General features: G+C 37.9%; 1 protein-coding gene across 3 annotated transcripts in view; it reads left to right on the plus strand.

Annotated features, from left to right (window-relative positions):
- Window positions 1–23,682, plus strand: part of HMCN1 (hemicentin 1) — a 524,815-nt gene that overhangs the window by 486,746 nt on the left and 14,387 nt on the right. For 2 of the 3 annotated variants that reach the window (XM_067728936.1, XM_067728937.1), the window contains 4 exons: window positions 3,474–3,599; window positions 9,870–9,998; window positions 11,912–12,262; window positions 15,874–15,993. In XM_067728936.1, the coding sequence (XP_067585037.1) occupies window positions 3,474–3,599; window positions 9,870–9,998; window positions 11,912–12,262; window positions 15,874–15,993 (726 nt within the window). The remainder of the gene's footprint in view (window positions 1–3,473; window positions 3,600–9,869; window positions 9,999–11,911; window positions 12,263–15,873; window positions 15,994–23,682) is intronic. The other variant, XM_067728938.1, reaches the window with a different exon arrangement.

Consider the following 23,682-nt stretch of genomic DNA (forward strand, 5'->3'; position numbering starts at 1 on the left):
TATCAGTTTTCTTTATCTTCTCAAACAACCAGCTTTTAGTTTTATTGATCTTTGCTATTGTTTTCTTTGTTTCTATTTCATTTATTTCTGCTCTGATATTTATGATTTCTTTCCTTCTTCTGACTTTAGGTTTTGTTTGTTCTTCTTTCTCTAGTTCCTTTAGGTGTAAGTTTAGATTGTTTATTTGAGATTTTTCTTGTTTCTTGAGGTAGGATTGTATAGCTATAAACTTTCCTCTTAGAACTGCTTTTGCTGTATCCCATTGGTTTTGGATCATCGTGTTTTCATTGTCATTTGTCTCTAGGTATTTTTTGATTTCCTCTTTGATTTCTTCAGTTATCTCTTGTTTATTTAGTAACATATCGTTTAGCGTCCATTTGTTTGTGTTTTCTACGGGTTTTTTTGCCTGTAATTGATTTCTAATCTCATAGCATTGTGGTCAGAAAAGATGTTTGATATGATTTCAATTTTCTTAAGTTTACTGAAGCTTGATTTGTCAACCAAGATGTGATCTATCCTGGAGAATGTTCCATGCACTTTAGAAGAAAGTGTAATCTGCTGTTTTGGATGGAATGTCCTATAAATATCAATTAAATCTATCTGGTCTATTGTGTCATTTAAAGCTTCTGTTTCCTTATTTAATTTCATTTTAATGATCTGTCCATTGGTGTAAGTGAGGTGTTAAACTCCCCTACTATTACTTTGTTACTGTCAATTTCCTCTTTTATAGCTGATAGCAGTTGCATTATGTATTGAAGTGCTCCTATATTGGGTGCATATATAATTGTTATATCTTCTTCTTGGATTCATCCCTTGATCATTATGTAGTGTCCTTCCTTGTCTCTTGTAACATTTTTTATTTTTAAAGTCTATTTTATCTGATATGAGTATTGCTACTCCAGCTTTCTTTTGATTTCCATTTGCATGGAGTATCTTTTTCCATCCCGTCACTTTCAGTCTGAATGTGTCCCTAGGTCTGAAGTGAGTCTTTTGTAGACAGCATATATAAGCGTCTTGTTTTTGTATCCATTCAGCAAGCCTGTGTCTTTTGGTTGGAGCATTTAATCCATTCACGTTGAACTTAATTATCAATATGTATGTTCCTATGACCCTTTTCTGAATTGTTTTGGGTTTGATTTTGTAGGCCCTTGTCTTCTCTTGTGTTTCCCACCGAGAGAAGTTCCTTTAGCATTTGTTGTAGAGCTGGTTTGGTGGTGTTGAATAATTTAGCTTTTGTTTGTCTGTAAAGCTTTTGATTTCACCATCGAATCTGAATGAGATCCTTGCCTGGTAGAGTTATCTTGGTTGTAGGTTCTTCCCTTTCATCACTTTAAGTATATCATTCCACTCCCTTCTGGCTTGTAGAGTTTCTGCTGAGAAATCAGCTGTTAACCTTATGGGAGTTCCCTTGTATGTTATTTGTCATTTTTCCCTTGCTGCTTTCAATAATTTTTCTTTGTCTTTAACTTTTGCCAATTTGATTATTATATGTCTCGGAGTGTTTCTCCTTGCATTTATCCTGTATGGGACTCTCTGTGCTTCCTGGACTTGGGTGGCTATTTCCTTTCCCATGTTAGGGAAGTTTTCGGCTATAATCTCTTCAAATATTTTCTCGGGTCCTTTCTCTCTCTCTTCTCCTTCTGGGACCCCTATAATGCAAATGTTGTTGTGTTTAATGTTGTTCCAGAGGTCTCTTAGGCTGTCTTGATTTCTTTTCATTCTTTTTTCTTTATTGTGTTCCGCAGCAGTGAATTCCACCATTCTGTCTTCCAGGTCACTTATCCGTTCTTCTGCCTCAGTTATTCTGCTATTGATTCCTTCTAGTATAGCTTTCATTTCAGTTATTCTATTGTTCATCTGTGTTTGTTTGTTCTTTAATTCTTCTAGATCTTTGTTAAACATTTCTTGCATCTTCTCAATCTTTGCCTCCATTCTTTTTCCAGGTCCTGGATCATCTTCACTATCATTATTCTGAATTCTTTTTCTGGAAGGTTGCCTATCTCCACTTCATTTAGTTGTTTTTCTGGGTTTTATCTTGTTCCTTCTTCTGGTACATAATCCTCTGCCTTTTCATCTTGTCTTTCTGTGAATGTGGTTTTTGTTCCACAGGGTGCAGGATTGTAGGTCTTCTTGCTTCTGCTGTCTGTCCTCTGGTGGATGAGGCTACTAAGAGGCTTATGCAAGTTTCCTGATGGGAGGGACTGGTGGTGGGTAGAGCTGACTGTTGCTCTGGTGGGCAGAGCTCAGTGAAACTTTAATCCACTTGACTGCTGATGGGTGGGGCTGAGTTCCCTCCCTGTTGGTTGTTTGGCCTGAGGCAACCCAACACTGGAGCCTACCTGGGCTCTTTGGTGGGGCTAATGGCAGCCTCTGGGAGGGCTCACGCCAACGAATACTTCCCAGAACTTCTGCTGCCAGGGTCCTTGTCCCCACGGTGAGCCACAGCCACCCCCCGCCTCTGCAGGATACCTCCCAAAACTAGCAGGTACTTCTGATTCATTCTCCCCTGTGGTCACTGCTCCTTCCCCTGGGTCCCGATGCACACACTATTTTGTGTGTGTCCTCCAAGAGTGGAGTCTCTTGTTTCCCCCAGCTCTGTCGAAGTCCTGCAATCAAATCCCAGTAGCCTTCAAAGTCTGATTCTCTAGGAATTCCTCCTCCCGTTGCCGGACCCCCAGGTTGGGAAGCCTGACGTGGGGCTCAGAACCTTCACTCCAGTGGGTGGACTTCTGTGGTATAAGTGTTCTCCAGTGTGTGACTTACCCACCCAGCAGTTATGGGATTTGATTTTACTGTGACTGCGCCCCTCCTGCCATCTCATTGTGGCTTCTCCTTTGTCTTTGGATGTGGGGCATCTTTTTTGGTGAGTTCCAGTGTCTTCCTGTCGATGATTATCCAGCAGCAAGTTGTGATTCTGCTGTTCTCACAAGAGGCAGTGAGAGCACGTCCTTCTCCACCATCTTGGTTCCACTCTCCCTTTGTAACTTCTTAATGGTGCCTTATCTAATCCATGTGCCATGTCCTGGGCTGGATTGTAATACCATGCATCATGTATGTGATTCATGCAAAAACAAAGCAAATGCTCTAAATTACAGATTTCATCTTCTAATTACATAACCATTTTTTTTAACATTTCCCCTATTTTGTTACCAATTTTTTTCACAAAATCATAATTTATATGTATATATATATATACTTATATATAATGTATAAGTATATAATTTTTCTTTTTCTAGGAGGAGGAAGTGGTTGGTATGGCTACCAGCTATGTTTAGTAATATTTTATTTTTTTATCATAACGTTTTAAAATAAAGTGCGTTACATAACTTGATTTAAACACTTTAACCTTACACCATGATTATATAATCATCTGTATTAGTTTATGATATCCTTAAAATCTGAAGGTATAATTTTTATGCAAAGGCGGAAGAAATCACTTTCTCAATCTGCATTACCTGTGTTCTTTCATCAAGATGTAAATGAGTGTAGACAGAATGTATGCAGACCAGATCAGCACTGCAAGAACACCCGCGGTGGCTATAAATGCATTGATCTTTGCCCAAACGGAATGACCAAGGCAGAAAACGGAACCTGCATTGGTGAGTGTCTGGCTGTCTCAGCTACTGTGATTCATTTACCATCAACAAGCCAAATAAGGCATTCATTCTTAAAATAAATGATTAGAATAAATATAATCTAACAAGGAAATATCTTTTTCTATAGGTTTTCTACTCCCAACTTCTAGTATTGTTGAGCTCTGGGGTCCCAGGGTCATGGCTATACCAGGAAATGAAAGCTCACCAGGGAGATTTAGCCCATTTTGAACTCCCATCAGTTACACAATTGGTTTATATAGTTTCATATCCACATACATTAATATTATGTCATATAATTTCTAATATGAAATTTAGCATATATATTAAGAATTTTGTTGGAAGGGTTAAGAAAAAAATTATGTTTGTAGAGATTTATTAAAAGTTCAAAATAGAAAAAACAGTGATCACATCCTCCCCACGACCTCCTCCAAAAGCCGGAACAATAGGTTCTTTGAAGACAGCCCGGGTCAGGGACATCTGTGTCTGAAAGCACTGGAAACCTTCACTGAATCACTCAGAGACTTTCTGGTCCAACATCTCACAGCATTGCTGTAACTTCAATGAACTATATACCAGTCTGAGCCATGTGGATTGAAGGCTCTTGGTGCTGCAGCCAGGAGTCAGTGCTGTGCCCCTGAGGTGGGAGAGCCAACTTCAGGACACTGGTCCACAAGAGACCTCCCAGCTCCACATACTATCAAACGGCGAAACTCGCCCAGAGATCTCCATCTCAACACCAGCACCCAGCTTCACTCAATGACCAGCAAGCTACAGTGCTGGACACCCTATGCCAAAAAACTAGCAAAACAGGAAAACAACCCCACCCATTAGCAGAGAGGCTGCCTAAAACCATAATAAGTCCACAGACACCCCAAAACACACCACCAGACGTGGACCTGCCCACCAGAAAGTCAAGATACAGCCTCATCCACCAGAACACAGGCACTAGTCCCCTCCACCAGGAAGCCTACACAACCCACTGAACCAACCTTAGCCACTGGGGACAGACACCAAAAACAACAGAAACTACGAACCTGCAGCCTGCAAAAAGGAGACCCCAAACACAGTAAGATAAGCAAAATGAGAAGACAGAAAAACACACAGCAGATGAAGGAGCAAGATAAAAACCCACCAGACCTAACAAATTAAGAGGAAATAGGCAGTCTACCTGAAAAAGAATTCAGAATAATGATAGTAAAGATGATCCAAAATCTTGCCAATAGAATAGACAAAATGCAAGAAACATTTAACAAGGACCTAGAAGAACTAAAGATGAAACAAACAATGATGAACAACACAATAAATGAAATGAAAAATACTCTAGAAGGGATCAATAGCAGAATAACTGAGGCAGAAGAACACATAAGTGACCTGGAAGACAAAATAGTGGAAATAACTACTGCAGAGCAGAATAAAGAAAAAGAATGAAAAGAACTGAGGACAGTCTCAGAGACCTCTGGGACAACATTAAATGCAACAACATTTGTATAGGGGTTCCAGAAGAAGAAGAGAAAAAAAAAGGGACTGAGAAAATATTTGAAGAGATTATAGTTGAAAACTTCCCTAATATGAGAAAGGAAATAGTTAATCAAGTCCAGGAAGCACAGAGAGTCCCATACAGGATAAATCCAAGGAGAAATACGGCAAGACACATATTAATCAAACTGTCAAAAATTAAATACAAAGAAAGCATATTAAAAGCAGCAAGGAAAAAACAACAACTAACACACAAGGGAATCCCCATAAGGTTAACAGCTGATCTCTCAGCAGAAACTCTGCAAGCCAGAAGGGAGTGGCAGGACATATTGAAAGTGATGAAGGAGAAAAACCTGCAACCAAGATTACTCTACCCAGCAAGGATCTCATTCAGATTTGATGGAGAGATAAAAACCTTTACAGACAAGCAAAAGCTGAGAGAGTTCAGCACCACCAAACCAGCTTTACAACAAATGGTAAAGGAACTTCTCTAGACAATAAACACAAGAGAAGGAAAAGACCTACAATAACGAACCCAAAACAATTTAGAAAATGGGAATAGGAACATACATATCAATAATAACCTTAAATGTAAATGGACTAAATGCTCCCACCAAAAGACACAGATGGGCTGAATGGATACCAAAACAAGACCCATATATATGCTGTCTACAAGAGACCCCACTTCAGACCTAGAGACACATACAGACTGAAAGTGAGGGGATGGAAAAAGATATTCCATTCAAATGGAAACCAAAAGAAAGCTGGAGTAGCAATTCTCATAACAGATATAATAGACTTTAAAATAAAGACTATTAGAACAAAGAAGGACACTACATAATGATGAAAGGATCGATCCAAGAAGAAGACATAACTATTGTAAACATTTATGCACCCAACATAGGAGCACATCAATACATAAGGCAAATACTAACAGCCATAAAAGGGGAAATTGACAGTAACACATTCAGAGTAGGGGACTTTAACACCCCACTTTCACCAATGGACAGATCATCCAAAATGAAAATAAATAAGGAAACACAAGCTTTAAATGATACATTAAACAAGATGGACTTAATTGATATTTATAGGACATTCCATCCAAAAACAACAGAATACACATTTTTCTCAAGTGCTCATGGAACATTCTCCAGGATAGATCATATCTTGGGTCACAAATCAAGCCTTGGTAAATTTAAGAAAATTGAAATTGTATCAAGTATCTTTTCCAACCACAACACTATGAGACTAGATATCAATTACAGGAAAAGATCTGTAAAAAATACAAACACATGGAGCTAAACAATACACTACTTAATAACGAAGTGATCACTGAAGACATCAAAGAGGAAATAAAAAAAATACCTAGAAACAAATGACAATGGAGACACGACGACCCAAAACCTATATGATGCAGAAAAAGCAGTTCTAAGAGGGAAGTTTATAGCAATACAGTCCTACCTTAAGAAACAGGAAACATCTCGAATAAACAACCTAACTTTGCACCTAAAGCAATCAGAGAAAGAAGAACAAAAGAAACCCAAAGTTAGCAGAAGGAAAGAAATCATAAAAATCAGATCAGAAATAAATGAAAAAGAAATGAAGGAAACGATAGCAAAGATCAATAAAACTAAAAGCTGGTTCTTTGAGAAGATAAACAAAATTGATAAACCATTAGCCAGACTCATCAAGAAAAAAAGGGAGAAGACTCAAATCAATAGAATTAGAAATGGAAAAGGAGAAGTAACAACTGACACTGCAGAAATACAGAAGATCAGAGGGATTACTACAAGCAACTCTATGCCAATAAAATGGACAACCTGGAAAAAATGGACAAATTCTTAGAAATGCACAACCTGCCAAGACTGAATCAGGAAGAAATAGAAAATATGAACAGACAAATCACAAGCACTGAAATTGAAACTGTGATTAAAAATCTTCCAACAAACAAAAGCCCAGAACCAGATGGCTTCACAGGCGAATTCTATCAAACATTTAGAGAAGAGCTAACACCTATCCTTCTCAAACTCTTCCAAAATATAGCAGAGGGAGGAACACTTCCAAATTCATTCTACGAGGCCACCATCACCTTGATACCAAAACCAGACAATGATGTCACAAAGAAAGAAAACTACAGGCCAATATCACTGATGAAGATAGATGAAAAAATCCTCAACAAAATACTAGCAAACAGAATCCAACAGCACATTAAAAGGGTCATACACCATGATCAAGTGGCGTTTATCCCAGGAATGCAAGGATTCTTCAGTATACGCAAATAAATCACTGTGATAAACCATATTAACAAATAGAAGGAGAAAAACCATATGATCATCTCAATAGATGCAGAGAAAGCTTTCAACATAATTCAACACCCATTTATGATAATACCCTGCAGAAAGTAGGCATAGAGGGAACTTTCCTCAACATAATAAAGGCCATATATGACAAACCCACAGCCAACAGCATCCTCAATGGTGAAAAACTGAAAGCATTTCCATCAAGATCAGGAACAAGGCAAGGCTGCCCACTGTCACCACTCTTATTCAACATAGTTTTGGAAGTTTTAGCCACAGCAATCAGAGAAGAAAAGGAAATGAAAGGAATCCAAATTGGAAAAGAAGTAGTAAAGCTGTCACTGTTTGCAGATGACATGCTACTCTACATAGAGAATCCCAAAGATGCTACCAGAAAACTACTAGAGCTAATCAATGAATTTGGTAAAGTTGCAGATACAAAATTAATGCACAGAAATCTTTTGCATTCCTATACACTAATGATGAAAAATCTGAAAGTGAAATCAAGAAAACACTCCCATTTACCATTGCAACAAAAAGAATAAAATATCTAGGAATAAACCTACCTAAGGAGACAAAAGACCTGTATACAGAAAATTATAAGACACTGATGAAAGAAATTAAAGATGATACAAATAGATGGAGAGATATACCATGTTCTTGGATTGGAAGAATCAACATTGTGAAAATGACTCTACTACCCAAAGCAATCTACAGATTCAATGCAATCCCTATCAAACTACCACTGGCATTTTTCACAGAACTAGAACAAAAAATTTCACAATTTGTATGAAAACACAAAAGACCCCGAATAGCTAAAGCAATCTTGAGAATGAAAAACGGAGCTGGAGGAATCAGGCTCCCTGACTTCAGACTACACTACAAAGCTACAGTAATCAAGACAGTATGGTACTGGCACAAAAACAGAAAGATAGATCAATGGAACAGGATAGAAAGCCCAGAGATAAATCCACGCACACATGGTCACCTCTTCTTTGATAAAGGAGGCAGGAATGTGCAGTGGAGAAAGGAGAGCCTCTTCAATAAGTGGTGCTGGGAAAACTGGACAGTACATCTAAAAGTATGAGATTAGATCACTCCCTAACACCATACACAAAAATAAGCTCAAAATGGATTAAAGACCTAAATGTAAGGCCAGAAACTATTAAACTCTTAGAGGAAAACATAGGCAGAACACTCTATGACATAAATCACAGCAAGATCCTTTTTGACCCACCTCCTAGAGAAATGGAAATAAAAACAAAAATAAACAAATGGGACCTAATGAAACTTCAAAGCTTTTGCACAGGAAAGGAATCCATAAACAAGACCAAAAGACAACCCTCAGAATGGGAGAAAATATTTGCAAATGAAGGAACTGACAAAGGATTAATTTGCAAAATTTACAAGCAGCTCATGCAGCTCAATAACAAAAAAACAAACAACCCAATCCAAAAATGGGCAGAAGACCTAAATAGACATTTCTCCAAAGAAGATATACAGGCTGCCAACAAACACATGAAAGAATGCTCAACATCATTTGTCATTAGAGAAATGCAAATCAAAACTACAATGAGATATCATCTCACACCAGTCAGAATGGCCATCATCAAAAAATCTAGAAACAATAAATGCTGGAGAGGGTGTGGAGAAAAGGGAACACTCCTGCACTGCTGGTGGGAATGTAAATTGATACAGCCACTGTGGAGAACAATATGGAGGTTCCTTAAAAAACTACAAATAGAACTACCATATGACCCAGCAATCCCTCTACTGGGCATATACCCTGAGAAAACCATAATTCAAAAAGAGTAATGTACCAAAATGTTCATTGCAGCTCTATTTAAAATAGCCCGGAGATGGAAACAACCTAAGTGCCCATCATCGGATTAATGGATAAAGAAGAGGTGGCACATATATACCATGGAATATTACTCAGCCATAAAAAGAAACAAAATTGAGCTATTTGTAATGAGGTGGATAGATCTAGAATCTGTCATAGAGTGAAGTCAGAAAGAGAAAGACCAATACCGTATGCTAACACATATATATGGAATTTAAGAAAAAAATGTCATGACGAACCTAGGGGTAAGACAGGAATAAAGACACAGACCTACTGGAGAACGGACTTGAGGATATGGGGAGGGGAAAGGGTGATCTGTGACAAAGCGAGAGAGAGGCATGGACATATATACCCTACCAAGCGTAAGGTGGATAGCTAGTGGGAAGCAGCCGCATAGCACAGGGATATCAGCTCAGTGCTTTGTGACCACCTGGAGGGGTGGGATAGCGAGGGTGGGAGGGAGGGAGACACAAGAGGGTAGAGATATGGGAACATATGTATATGTATAACTGATTCACTGTGCTATAAAGCAGAAACTAACACACCATTGTAGAGCAATTATACCCCAATAAAGATGTTAATAAATAAATAAATATAATGACTTTAGGTTTTGAAATAGGAAATGTTATTGCTTTTTATTGCCCTCCATGTCTCTAGATATTGATGAGTGTAGAGATGGGACCCATCAGTGCAGATATAACCAGATATGTGAGAATACGAGAGGCAGCTATCGTTGTGTATGTCCAAGAGGTTACCGGTCTCAAGGAATTGGAAGACCCTGTATGGGTAAGTTAACAGGAACTCTTATTGAGTAATAAAGGCTGGGTAACTATTTTACCAGCTTGGTTAGAACCACTCTATCCTCAAATACTTTCTTGCTACAATTAGATTTGCAAGTTGGTTTAAGTAGTCCATTACATAAGTTGAATTACTTCTTAGAGACTTCCTATTGAGCTCAATTTACACTGACTTTCAAGTGATAATAATAACTACTTACGGAGTGCTTACTATGCACTATACATATCAAAGTGAGGCTGTGGTATAATTACCACGACAACTTAATTATGAAGATTAGCTCATTGATTATCTCTCTATGCATGTGATGTAAATGTTTGCATAGATACATTTTATTTGAATATGAAGTATATCTGTATGTACTACTACGAAGGTTTAGTTATGAAGGATTAAAATGTGAACACACATTTTAAGTGAATTGGTAATTATTACTTTATCTACCATGTTTAGTGCATACTATTTGCCATTCCCTGTGCTAAGAATCTCATTTAATTCTCCCAGTTACCTATTTGTTTCCATCTTAGTTATAGTTGAATGTAAAGTAAGGCAGGTAACGATAGTAGAAGATGTCTATAAGAAGGTAACCATATGCTTTTTTTTAATTAATACATTTACAATCAAGAAACTGACCTCTAAAATTATATTTCACCTCAGAATATTTATATGCAGAAAAAAAATTGTGTGAGCTTTTAAATACTAGCTTTTGGTTTGCATGCTATTATATCAGTATTTTTAAAATTGGATGCCTTGGTTGTCTATTTAATTCTTTATAGCAAATTCTTCCATAAAGACTTAGTTCTGTCTTTATGTAGTCCCTAGCATAGTACTTTGCACATAGAAAATGTTTAATGTAGTATCATTATTATGAATGGTTTTAAAATAAGTACTTTTTAATAGTAGGAATATATATCATGCTAGTCTTCTATTTAGATATTGTAATTTGTATATAATTTAACATTTTGATCAGTCATTACAGTGACCTAGCAGAATGAAATGTGTTTATTTGTTCACTAGTTTGACTTGAAGCTGAATGTCAGAAATTGGGCTGGGGGATAAATCAGTGAAGAAGGTAGGGCCATTGCCTTAAAGAGATTTAAAATGTTAATTTTAACTTTTGCCTACTAAAATAATTTTTAAAGCACAATTTACTACTTTTATTCTACTTATTCATATTGTTTTCTTTCATGCCACTGTGGTAATAAATTAAGGAATTTGGTTTTGATCTCTGGTCTTTATTCACTTTTTCAATTTACAAGAAGACTTAGGAGTACATACTCTGTGTTGACCTAGGAATAGAAAGAAAAATAACTTTAATTTTTGAACTTTGAGTTTATCTTAGGAAGAATGATTCTGTATCTTCATTTCCTTCTTTTTAATTTTTTTAAGAAAATGTGCTTGATATGATTATTCATTAATAATTATTGATGCAAAAGAAACAAAGGAAAATAAAACTGTAGGTGTACATTGTACATTCTTGCATCTGAAACTTGTAATTATATGAAAGATTAGAAGCACTAGTGATCAATATTGTAATTAAATGCGAACTAGAGATCTGACTGCATTCTTCACTCCACCAACAAAATTAAGATCTATATGTTAGCTTTGAACTCTAGTTTTTCTGGATTCAAGACCACATTTTCCATTATGACCCTATATGATTCTACTGTCCATGTAAAACAATCTTCAGGGACAGTCATAGAATCTTTCTATATATTCATAGCTGAATGATGAAAGCTTTTTCAACAGTTCACAACAGCTGAGAAATTACTGTATTCCCTGCTTTGGAGGGTAACATGATGTCTTCAGTTTGTTTCACAGACTGATTCTTTATTCCTGTGTTTTCTGTGTGTATATGTGTGTATGTTTTTTTTTTCTCTTTTTTATGTATCATGGCACACGAGCAGACATTAATGAATGTGAACAAGTGCCTAAGCCTTGTGCATATCAGTGCTCCAACACCCCCGGCAGCTTCAAGTGTATCTGTCCACCAGGACAACATTTATTAGGGGACGGGAAATCTTGCGCTGGATTGGAGAGGCTGCCAAATTATGGCACTCAGTACAATAGCTATAACCTTGCACGGTTCTCCCCCGTGAGAAACAACTATCAACCTCAACAGCATTACAGACAGTACTCACATCTCTACAGCTCCTACTCAGAGTATAGGAACAGCAGAACGTCTCTCTCCAGGACTAGAAGGACTATTAGAAAAACTTGCCCTGAAGGCTCTGAGGCAAGCCATGACACATGTATAGGTAAATGTCAGCCATATTCCATTTCCTTTCTGTGGGCTCACTTAACGGACCAGAGTCTAAGCATATATACAGCACCTGTGAGAGTTTGGGTGTAGTGAACTACATCTGATCTCAAATCTGGGATGACCCAAGTTTCAAGACATTTACTCTGGCACCTAAAACTATTACCAGTTTTATCAAATGATGTATTTACATGTGTACATTCTGATAATTTATTGTTTTGCTGGCAGTTTCTCTTTTTTGATCACCCCTGAAAGTGTTACTAAATTTAATGCTCTATAGAAATAAAATTCAGTGGCATCCAGAATATGGTTCTTAAAAAAAGAATATGCATATTGCCACCATAATATAATACTATCAGATTATGGCTTTATCTGATGGATGCCAAAGCAGTGGGTTAAAAGTGAAACTCTCAGCTACTGTGTCGACTGCTTGTTCTGTCTGCAACCAGCACTGCCCTGACTGTTGTTACACACTCCCCATGGAACCTCTCAGTTCAATTATTTTGTATGTATGTAAGTCACTGAAAAGACAGTGTAAGCCAGGACAAAACTAACTTGTTTCCATTGTTCTAACATAAGTGCTTTCAGTATCTTTACCTAAACTCAAGTCTGTAATTTAATTTGTTTGCAAAAGTGAAGTGTAATTTCCAACTCAAGAATTGAGACCTTGTCTTCAGTTAAGTTGCAAACAATTCCATCTGTCATTCATTTAATTCAATTTTCTGTGAGTAGCCACAGTTTGCATGTCACTGAGCTATGCACCAAGGGGAATTAGCAAACACAAATTAGCCCCACAGTTTGTTAGAAGAAATGAGAAAGCAAAGAAAGGGAGGAGGGAGGCAAGAGGGGAGGGAAGAAGGAAATTCTGTTTAAATTTGAAGACCTATGCTAACCTCACGTTCTTGAATTTTTCTTAAGCATTCCACACGTTGCTTATTCTCTCCCAGATACGCTCTCTGTTAAACATTTTTTAGATATTTAAAAGAAATACCTTCTGACTTCAGTTTTTGTCATATCTTTTTCTACCCTTCTCCAAGCCCTGTTCCTGCATCGTTATCTTCTTAGACATGATTCCTTAGTCACTCTTAAGCAGACTCAGCTTCTCACATTATCTCCACTCAGCTGGACCTTCAAACCCTCTGGATCCTTACTCTTTAACCTTTAGTCTCTAGGCCCAGATGTTCCCAGAACTTTTCTGCCTGGCTGTCTTGAAGTACCTAAAGCGTAATATGATGCACATGGAATCTGCTCCCTGTGATCAGCTTCCTAGAACTGTGGACAGTGCTAGTTTCTTTTACTCCTTGAACTTGAAACATTCATGGGTTCATTAACGACTCTCAACATTTTGCCCCATATGGTCAAACACTACTTAATTACTAAACCTGTGGACTCCACTGTCCTTGGGAGTATGTCAAACATTGCTCTCAGCCTGCTCCAAACCATTCTTACTGGGTTTTTTCCATTGGTAATTTTGGTAATTTTTCATGCCCATTTTTACCTCTGTTAGTGAAACTTTTCACTATTTTATTGAAACTTTTCACTATTAGTGAAACGTTTCACTATTTTAGTGACAGAATTAACATCTGACATTTTGTCTTTCAATGTTTCTTCTAAATAGTCATTCCCACTGAAGGGTTTTCATATCCTATTAACATTCCATTCTCTGCCTTCGTCTTAGACAACTCTTCTCTTCTACCTTTACTCTCTTGCTCCAAAAATCCTTGTTTATGCTCTGATAAATGAGTGAAACGGTATTTCCCACACCATATACCATCTAGTTGACTTCTAGATCATCTGAAAGTCCAAGCCATTTGAAGAAAGAGTCCCTGATTAATAACCAGTTCTCCATTTCTTTGTCGCAATCTGTGCCCTGTAGTTTCATCACAGTAGAGTCTTATGAATGTTTTATGTGCCTTTGTGTTTATATTACACTAATATGTTTATATGAATTACCTTCCCAAAACGATCTACTATGTGAGGCACCTACTATTTCAGAGTGAGGACCAATCTTGGAGACTCTAAAGTAAATTTCTATAACTAGTCTATGACTGGATATTTAAGTTTTATTTGGGGGCAATAAATAGACTAAGACATTTAGAAATATTTCTTAAAATATGGTGAGTATTTTCTGGCATTGGTACTAATAAAGAAATTTACACTAAGATTGCAGACAGCTTTGGAATTATGTAACAAGCAACCTGCAGTAAACACCAGATGCCTTTAATTAACCATCTAGGATAGACAGTTTACAAAGGATTCAGATTAACACCATGGAATTTTGTTAGACTTGGGCTAAGATTTAGCTTTTTAGGGAATTGATTCCAAAGCTTAATAGGGAAAACAAACGTTGCATTGCTTCTGAACACCAAAATCACACTTGGGGCCACTTTAAAATTCATACTCTGGAAAGTGTGATGTCTACTACTTGGAGTTCAATGTCATTTACATTTCTGTTGTTATCTTAGGTTAAAGCCGATTATAAAGGGAAAAAGTAAAAATATATCAAAAGTTCTGCAGTGAGTGCTTTGGTTAACCAAACTGGGGCAAAAACAATGACAAATATTTGATGAGCGTTTGTCATTAACAGATTTTGAGTCATTGCAATTATCATCTGAGCAGATGCACAATGAACAGGTCCTTTTGCTGAGCCATCTCCAGGGTTTCACTTTGTCTTCCCTTTACTTCCAGCCCTCAGCACTCCTGCTTCCATTTCATACCACATTCTCTTCCTTCTAACACTGGTTGGCACATTTTAATATTAGGGAAAACACAACTGAGACAAGAAATCTGAGGCTTCTCAAATCCCATCCCTGATTCTGAAAGCAAATATCAATTTTTTTACTATCTATTCCCACTCTTTTTATTGCTGTTTTCTTGACTTTGTTTAGTAATAGCAGGTAGCTTAGCTCTTTATAATTTGTTTTTCATATATTACATGTTTGAACCTTCCAACAAGCCTGTGAAGTAGGGAGATTGTATCAGTGACTCCTGTTGGCAGAAGAATCAACTGAGATCCTGAGAAGTTAAGTGGCTGGCCCAAAGTAACATAGCAACTATATGTATATCTAGTTGCCATTAGTACTTTACAGTTGTATGAAGTTGGATGAATATTCCTATCACAAAGATAAAACCGCCTCCACTTAATGATATCTGCCATAGACATGGCTGTTGGAGAGAGAGAGGCTGCTAAACTTTAAACAAAATAGAAACGAGTATTTTCCCAATTAATCTCAATAGAAACTTTATCTTTTAGGTAAATTCTACTGTGTTCTGTCAAGAGTTTAGTACCTTGGTGGTTTAGGATCCTGTACAGGTCTGTTTCATCTGTCATTCCAATATTAATTACTTAACTAATATTGCAATTGGCCAGTTTGGGGCTTCAGCTCCTATGTGCTTATACACAGAAGAGATGTTCATATTTTATAATACAGGACAGTTTATATTGTACTCCATTAAAAATATACTGATATGAAACAGCACTGAACGTTTTTAAGCACAAGTATAAAATCAAGTTTTCTGTTGTATATCAACAACTTGTTTATAGTTGATTCTGCCACAGTTTCTGCCTTTGTTTCGCATGGTTATACACACTGCTTTTTTTCTGCACAGATATTGATGAATGTGAAAATAGAGACACCTGCCAGCATGAGTGTAAAAATACCTTTGGGAGCTATCAGTGTATCTGCCCGCCTGGCTATCAACTCATGCTCAATGGAAAAACATGTCAAGGTGAGAAAACGTTGGGACATTTATTGCTACAACTTAACGTAAAATGAATATAGTGTGAGAAATGTCTTTTTTTTTGAATAATTTTTCTTCTAGTTGCTTCCTCTCCTCTCACATTCCCATGGGTCAGACTTAATCTATAATCCTTGCTTTTGCAAGCAGGAGAAAGCAATTAAGCAAAGGAAGAGTTGAGAAACACTTTTGGTATGGTCTTACCAGAAGGAGCAAGAATGCCTAAGCCACTTCATATCATATATATATATATATATATATATATATATATATTTAAAACTAAATGGAAATAGACCTCTTCAAACATGTTTTCACAGTTCAGCTAAGAAGAAAGGAGAAATGAGAAGAGTGCTCAGTAAATGTACCTCAGTATTAAGCATTATTTTATACTTCGTCTTAGTGATCAGTGGGTAACTGATTAATCCACTCATTCTTTGAGTCAAATGGTGAGTAACAATCATGTGACAGAGTTGCAGGATGCAGGAGGTTAAAACAGATGAATAATGTACACTCTCTTCCCTTTCTGATCTTAGAGTCTATTGGAGACAGACATGCAAATAAGTGCATAATCAACATACAAGGCTGTAGGTGTTATAACTGTTTTAGATAATGTGTAGTGATGGTAGAAAGAAAATCAATCTCAATAGCAAAATTGTTAAACAAAAATGTGAAAGGAGCATTGTATATTGATGAGGTTTAGTATGTTGTAACGTGTCCTTGATCAAAAGAATATGAACTTGTATAAATCGTTAAAATCTTCTAAGAAACCACCTCAATTCCATAGACAAAATCTAAGAATATTATATAGGTCTTAATAAGCCTCTGAATTTTATTAGTTTCTGTCATGTATAAAAGACTTCCCTTCACAAAAGACTTGCTAAGATGCAGCTCATGGAAATGTGTTCCAGAAGCCAAGACCAGGATGCACAATGGCTTCACCCGAGTTACCATGAGCTTCCACACGCTTACTCAACCCATTCACCCATCACACTCCCTGAGAGTCCCCACTAATCCTGTGGGCTGGAGAAGGAAAATGAACTCAATAATAACCTTTACTCCCAGCCATCACTCAAACATTTATGAAGAACTTACCCTGTGAGGAACATCTTACTAAGTTTTGAAATACTGGAAGAACATACATACATTATAGTTTTATGTTTTTCCAAAACAACTGTTATCTCATTTTAATCAGCAGTATAGTTTTGTCAAGAACAATAATTTGTACCCATTCTACAGATGATAAAACTAATTCTCAGAGTGGTTATGTGAGTCTCAATGTCCTAGAACCATCAAGAGCAAGGGTAGGACTTGATCACAGATCTCACAATGTCAGAAATGGTCCTTTATCTCTCCTGTGATGCTGTGAACACCAGGGTCATTGTATTGTGGGAGCAGACAGAGGTTAGAGCACTTACGTTGTCCATACTTTATAACTTCTCCAGCTCTTCAACCCAAGAATCCTTCTGAAAAGGTGGCAGTGCACAACACTAACATTACACTCCCAACAGGTACACCAGGCACCAAGGAAGGAAGGGGGTAGATACTAAGCATTTGGAATAACCAGCCAGACTGAAAACTCCTTAGCCAGATTTATATATATATACATATAAATTTATTTATTTTATTTATTTATTTTTGGCTGCATTGGGTCTTCGTTGCTGCGCGCGGGCTTTCTCTAGTTGCAGCAGGTGGGGGCGACTCTTCATTGTGGTGCATGGGCTTCTCATTGCAGTGGCTTCTCTTCTTACAGAGCACGGGCTCTTGGCATGTGGGCTTCAGTAGTTGTGGCACACGGGCTCAGTAGTTGTGGCACACAGGCTTATTTGCTCCGCGGCATGTGGGATCTTCCCGGACTGGGGCTCGAACCCATGTCCCCTGCATTGGCAGGTGGATTCCTAACCACTGCGCCACGAGGGAAGCCCCTTTAGCCAGATTTTTAAGGGTTATATTATGTCATATTCTCATTAGAGGATTTTTTCTTCTGTAAATTATTCCAGTTTGTTTTTTTTAGTTGCCCTTGTCACTCCTTCACTTCAAAACATTTTTCAGCTTTCACTTTTACTCCAGAGAGTGGAAAATAATGTGCACAAATCAGAAACAGGTATCATTTAAAATGTTTGCAATTTAAATGAGTTATATATTTTTGTGGTTTTAAAAAAAGACATGAGGGACTTCCCTGGTGGCACAGTGGTTAAGAATCCACCTGCCAATGCAGGGGATATGGGTTCGATCCCTGGTCCAGGAGGATCCCACATGCTGTGGAGCAACTAAGCCCGTGTGCCACAACTACTGAGTCTGCGCTCTACAGCCCGAGAGCCACAGCTGCTGAGGCCACGTGCCACACCTACTGAAGCCCACGCGCCTAGAGCCCGTGCTCTGTGACAAGAGAAACCACTGCAATGAGAAGCCCGTGCACCACAATGAAGAGTAGCCCCCACTCGCCGCAACTAGAGAAAGCCCGTGCGCAGCAACGAAGACCCAATGCAGCCAATAATTAATTAATTAATTAATTAACTTTTTAAAAAGTTGTCTAAGAAAAAACATGAGAGACAACAATTATGACCTTTAAAGAAGTCTTTACTCTAAAGAATAACTTGGAGTCTTTATAGCTTTAGAAAGTGTTTGATGCATTTATGAGGAACAAAGTGCTACTTTTCATTCACAGATAAATTTTTGAATCTTTATACATTAGTGATAGAAACATCAGTAATAAAAGGGATATTAAAGTGAATTTGACACTGAATGAGGACAAAGACTAGTCTACAGTGGAAGTCACCAGACTAAAAAATGAAAAACAAAAAACATGACCAATTATAATTTGCCCCAGAAGCAGAGAGGAGAAACTAAAAAATCCATATGCTAATTTTAAGCACCGTTAATCTAATTCTAAAACTGTAAGAACACTACATGTTGGCATTGCATTCGAAATGAGTGTTCTAATCTATCCAAGTTTTAAGAAGCAATTCATAATGTTTGTCAAGAATCTGAATTACTCTACACCCTCTATAAGACAAATGTTTCAAGTATGCTTATCCTAAACTACTTTTTTAATGTATCCAGAGCACTTGGTTAAATGCACTCATATGTTCTAAAGCTATTATTGTGAAAGTTTTTCAGCTCATCTTGGTATTCTTTTCTTGTAGCAATAATATTTATGTTATGAAATCCCTATACTTTAATTTTTATCATAATAATTTTCTAATAATATTTTATAAAAACCAGACATCACCACACTGTCAGTTAACAGAAGACAGTCTGATTTCTCCATCTTTTCTAGCTTCTTTTTTTAAGACCAATGAGTAAAGTGAATGAACAGAGTGACTAGAGTGAATGCCTACAGGATGCTTACTCCTGAGGAGATAGCAGTAGACAGAAGACAAAGGAGGGCTACTTTCCCCAAAGCTCAAATACTTTATGAAAGCTCTTCTATAGGAAGTGTACATTATTATGGAGCTAGAGACAAACACTGTGTATATTAGATTCTCATATCTCTGATAGATTTATTTGCAGCCAATGAAAATCTGTGATAAGGTAGCTGTTCTTATTATGCCTGGACGTGTGTCCAGATTCTGGCCTCCAATCACCATTTTCATGGACCCTAGTAGCCCACTGGCCTCCATGTTTCTGCATGAGTTCACTCTAAAAATTAAAGCTAAAATGAAATTTGGAGTATGGATGGGCAGGGAATTTTTTTTATGGAGAGAAAAGAAGATAAGGTTAATTGAATTTCTTTCACGTTTTCCTAAAGGGCTTTTCACTTCATTCTGAGACAATCTCATTTTGTCAAGGAGATGGAGCACTGCTGGCAGATAAAATCATAATTAGAAATTGGTTTACAGAGACAAAAGGCAAGATTTAACTGAAATAAAACATGTTTCACTCTGTTCCATTCCTGGAGGAAAACTAGTCCTAATATAAAACGAGTAATAGAAAGCACATTATGTCATTATCAGCACATCTAAGTAACTAAAAAGTCAAGTAAGTGATTTACTCCATATAATTCTAGCTTAATATCTTTTGACTTTGTACAGACTACTGTTAAGTTTAAAGAAACTAATTACATTGTATGTCATTTCCTTAAGAAATGGAATATATTTGGAACCAAATCTAAAAATGATCATTTTTGACACAGAAATGCAAATGGCATTTCTGGACAAGATGGTCGAGTAGATGGATCTTGAGCTCACATCCTCTCAAAAGCACAACATTTATTCTTCACGACTTATATACTGTCTCTTGGAATATCTTCTCGCCTTTTTTTTATAGTAATATTCCAAGTTATTTACGAGTTCACGAAAAACTTCACAAATTTAACCCAAGATCAATATAAATACCATCATGCAGATACCGAGTCACTACTATGAAATGACATAATAGTTACACATACCCATTGGTTGTGGCACCAATTCCATGACTGAAGTACGTTTGACCTTTAGAACCTACCTCTCCAAAAAACTGATTTGGGTCCAATTATACATCAGAATCTATGTTTATTCAAATACTAAAGAAGAAAATGTTACAAGTGGCTCTGTCCAGCCCATTGACTTAAACTTTCTCTAAAATTAGTCTTCATATTTTTTGTTTACCTACTCCAAAAAGAAATTTGAAAACCTTCACTCATACTTGTAAAAATCAACCTCCAAAGTTTCTTACCATGTTTAAATAGTTACAGAGAATGTGAGTTCTGGCATTGGTGTTTACGTGCTTTCAATGTATTTTCATCAAAACTTTGGAACTGCGCACTTAACTCAGTTACTGGAGGATGACCACCATATAATTTAAAAGTGTTTACTCATTGTAAAACCAACCAGACTGTCAGAAAAATGTCTAAAGTCATTTTTCTGTTCAAGTAAAAGTGTTAGTAGGTGTTCCTATGACAGCTAGCTCACTTCTGAAATCTAATTTAAAATGGAGAACTAAGACCATTGGTTTGTAGCCATGATGAAATAAGGCCTGCCACTATCAATATATGCCACCAGTTTTCTTACCCTTCCTATGTGCCTGGAAGCATTTTATACCCTGTATCATAAAGAAATTTGCAATTAGTGGAAATATTTTTTTGTAAAGCAGAAGAAGGATGTAAGAGGGAAGAGTTTGGGAAAGGAGAACTCCAGGCCATAGGAAATTCTCAAGCAGATTGATTTTAGGAAGGAGAACTTAGGAGGGAAAATCAAAATCTGAATGGAGAGCAGGACAAGATGGTGGAGTAGCTGGATCTTGAGCTCACATCCTCTCAAAAGCACAACAAAATCACAACTAACTGCTCAACAACCACTGATTTAAAAAAAGACTGGAACCTAACAAAAAAGATAGTCTACATCCAAAGACATTACAAATAGAACTACCATACGACCCAGCAATCCCACTACTGGGCATATACCCTGAGAAAACCATAATTCAAAAAGAGTCATGTACCAAAATGTTCATTGCAGCACTATTTACAATAGCCAGGACATGGAAGCAACCTCAGTGTCCATCTACAGATGAATGGATAAAGAAGATGTGGCACATATATACAATGGAATATTACTCAGCCATAAAAAGAAACAAAATTGAGTTATTTGTGGTGAGGTGGATGGACCTAGAGTCTGTCATACAGAGTGAAGTAAGTCAGAAAGAGAAAAACAAATACCATATGCTAACACATATATATGGAATCTAAGAAAAAAAAAGGTCATGAAGAACCTAGGGGTAAGACAGGAATAAAGACACAGACCTACTAGAGCACGGACTTGAGGATATGGGGAGGGGGAGGAGTAGGTTGTGACAAGGTGAGAGAGAGGCATGGACATATATACACTATCAAGCATAAAGTGGATAGCTAGTAGGAAGCAGCTGCATAGCACAGGGAGATCAGTTAGGTGGTTTGTGACTGCCTAGAGGGGTGGGATAGGGAGGGTGGGAGGGAGGGAGATGCAGGAGGGAAGAGAAATGGGAACATGTGTATATGTATAACTGATTCACTTTGTTATAAGGCAGAAACTAACACACCATTGTAAAGCAATTATACTCCAATAAAGATGTTAAAAAAAATAAAAGAAGAAGAAACCCAACGAGACGGTACAAGGGGCTCACTCGCAATATAATCAAACCCTATGACCCCCAGGTGGGCAACCCACAAACTGGAGAACAGTTATATCACAGAAGTTCTCCCACAGGAGTGAGTTCTGAACCCCATGTCAGGCTCCCAGCCTGGGGTTCTGGCATTGGGAGAAGGAGCGCCCAGAGCACTTGATGTTGAAGGCCAGCAGGGCTTGAGTCCAGGAGCTCCACAGGAGTAGGGGAAACAGAGACCCACTCTTGGAGGGTGCATAGAAGGTCTTGTGTACACCATGACCCAGGGCAAAAGCAGTGACTTCTTTAGGAGCCTGGGCCAGACCTACCTGCTGGTCCTGGAGGATTTCCTGAGGAGGTGGGGGGGCAGCTGTGGCTCACTGTGGGGACAAGGACACCACTGGCAGAGGTACGGGGGATTATTTATTAGCATGAGCTCCCCTAGAGGCTGCCATCTTGGTACCATGATCTGGCCTCACCCAACAGACTGTAGGCCCCAATTCTGGACACCTCAGGCCAAACAAGCAACAGGGCAGGAACACAAAGCAACAGGGCAGGAACACAGCCCCACACATCAGCAGACAGGCTGCATAAGGACTTCCTGAGCCCACAGCCACCTCTAGACATGCCCTTTGACATGGCCCTACCCACCACAGGGTCAAGACCCAGCTTCACCCACCAGAAGCAAGAAAACTACAGTCTGGCAGCCTGCAGAACTGAGTCCACAGACACAGATAAGAACCTACCCCAGGACTAGCTTGGTCCCTGGCCCTTGGTGACAAGAAGAGAGTGTACTTCTGGGACACATAGGACATCCCCTACAGGGAGCCACTTCTCCAAGGTCAAGAAACATAACTAACCTTCCACATACATAAAAATACAAATAGAAATCTAGACAAAATGAGGGAGAGGGGAGTATGTTCCAGACCAAGGAACAAGATAAAACCCCAGAAGAACAACTAAGTGACGTGGAGATAGACAATGTACCTGAGAAAGAGTTCAGAGTAATGATCATAAAGATGATCCAAGAACTCAGGAAAACAATGGATGCACAGAGCAAGAAGTTACAAGAAGTTTTTAACTAAGAGATAGAAAATATAAAGAACAGTCAAACAGAGTTGAATACAATAACTGAAGTGCAAAACACACTAGAAGGAATCAGTAGCAGAGTAAGTGAGGCAGAGAATGGATAAAGTGAGCTGGAAGACAGAGTGGTGGAAATCACTGCCACATAACAGAATAAAGAAAAAAATGAAAAGAAATGAGGATAGTTTAAGAGACCTCTGGGACAACATCAAACGTACCAACATTCACATAATAGAGGTCCCAGAAGGAGGAGAGAGGGGGAAAGGGCCTGAGGAGATATAAAGAGATAATAGCCAAAAATTCCCTAACATGGAAAAGGAAGCAGTAACCCATGTCCAGAAAGTGGAGAGAGTACCATACAGGATCAACCAAAGGAGGAACATGCCAAGGCACATAGTAATCAAACTGACAAAGAGAAAATATTAAAAGCAACAAGGGAAAAGCAACAAATAACCTCATGGGGCTTCCCTTGTATGTTATCAGCTGATTTTTCAGCAGAAAATCTGGCCAGAAGAGAGTGGTACAATAAGGTGATGAAAG

This window comes from Pseudorca crassidens, chromosome 2 (assembly GCF_039906515.1).
Source record: "Pseudorca crassidens isolate mPseCra1 chromosome 2, mPseCra1.hap1, whole genome shotgun sequence".
In the NCBI taxonomy this organism is placed as follows: domain Eukaryota; kingdom Metazoa; phylum Chordata; class Mammalia; order Artiodactyla; family Delphinidae; genus Pseudorca; species Pseudorca crassidens.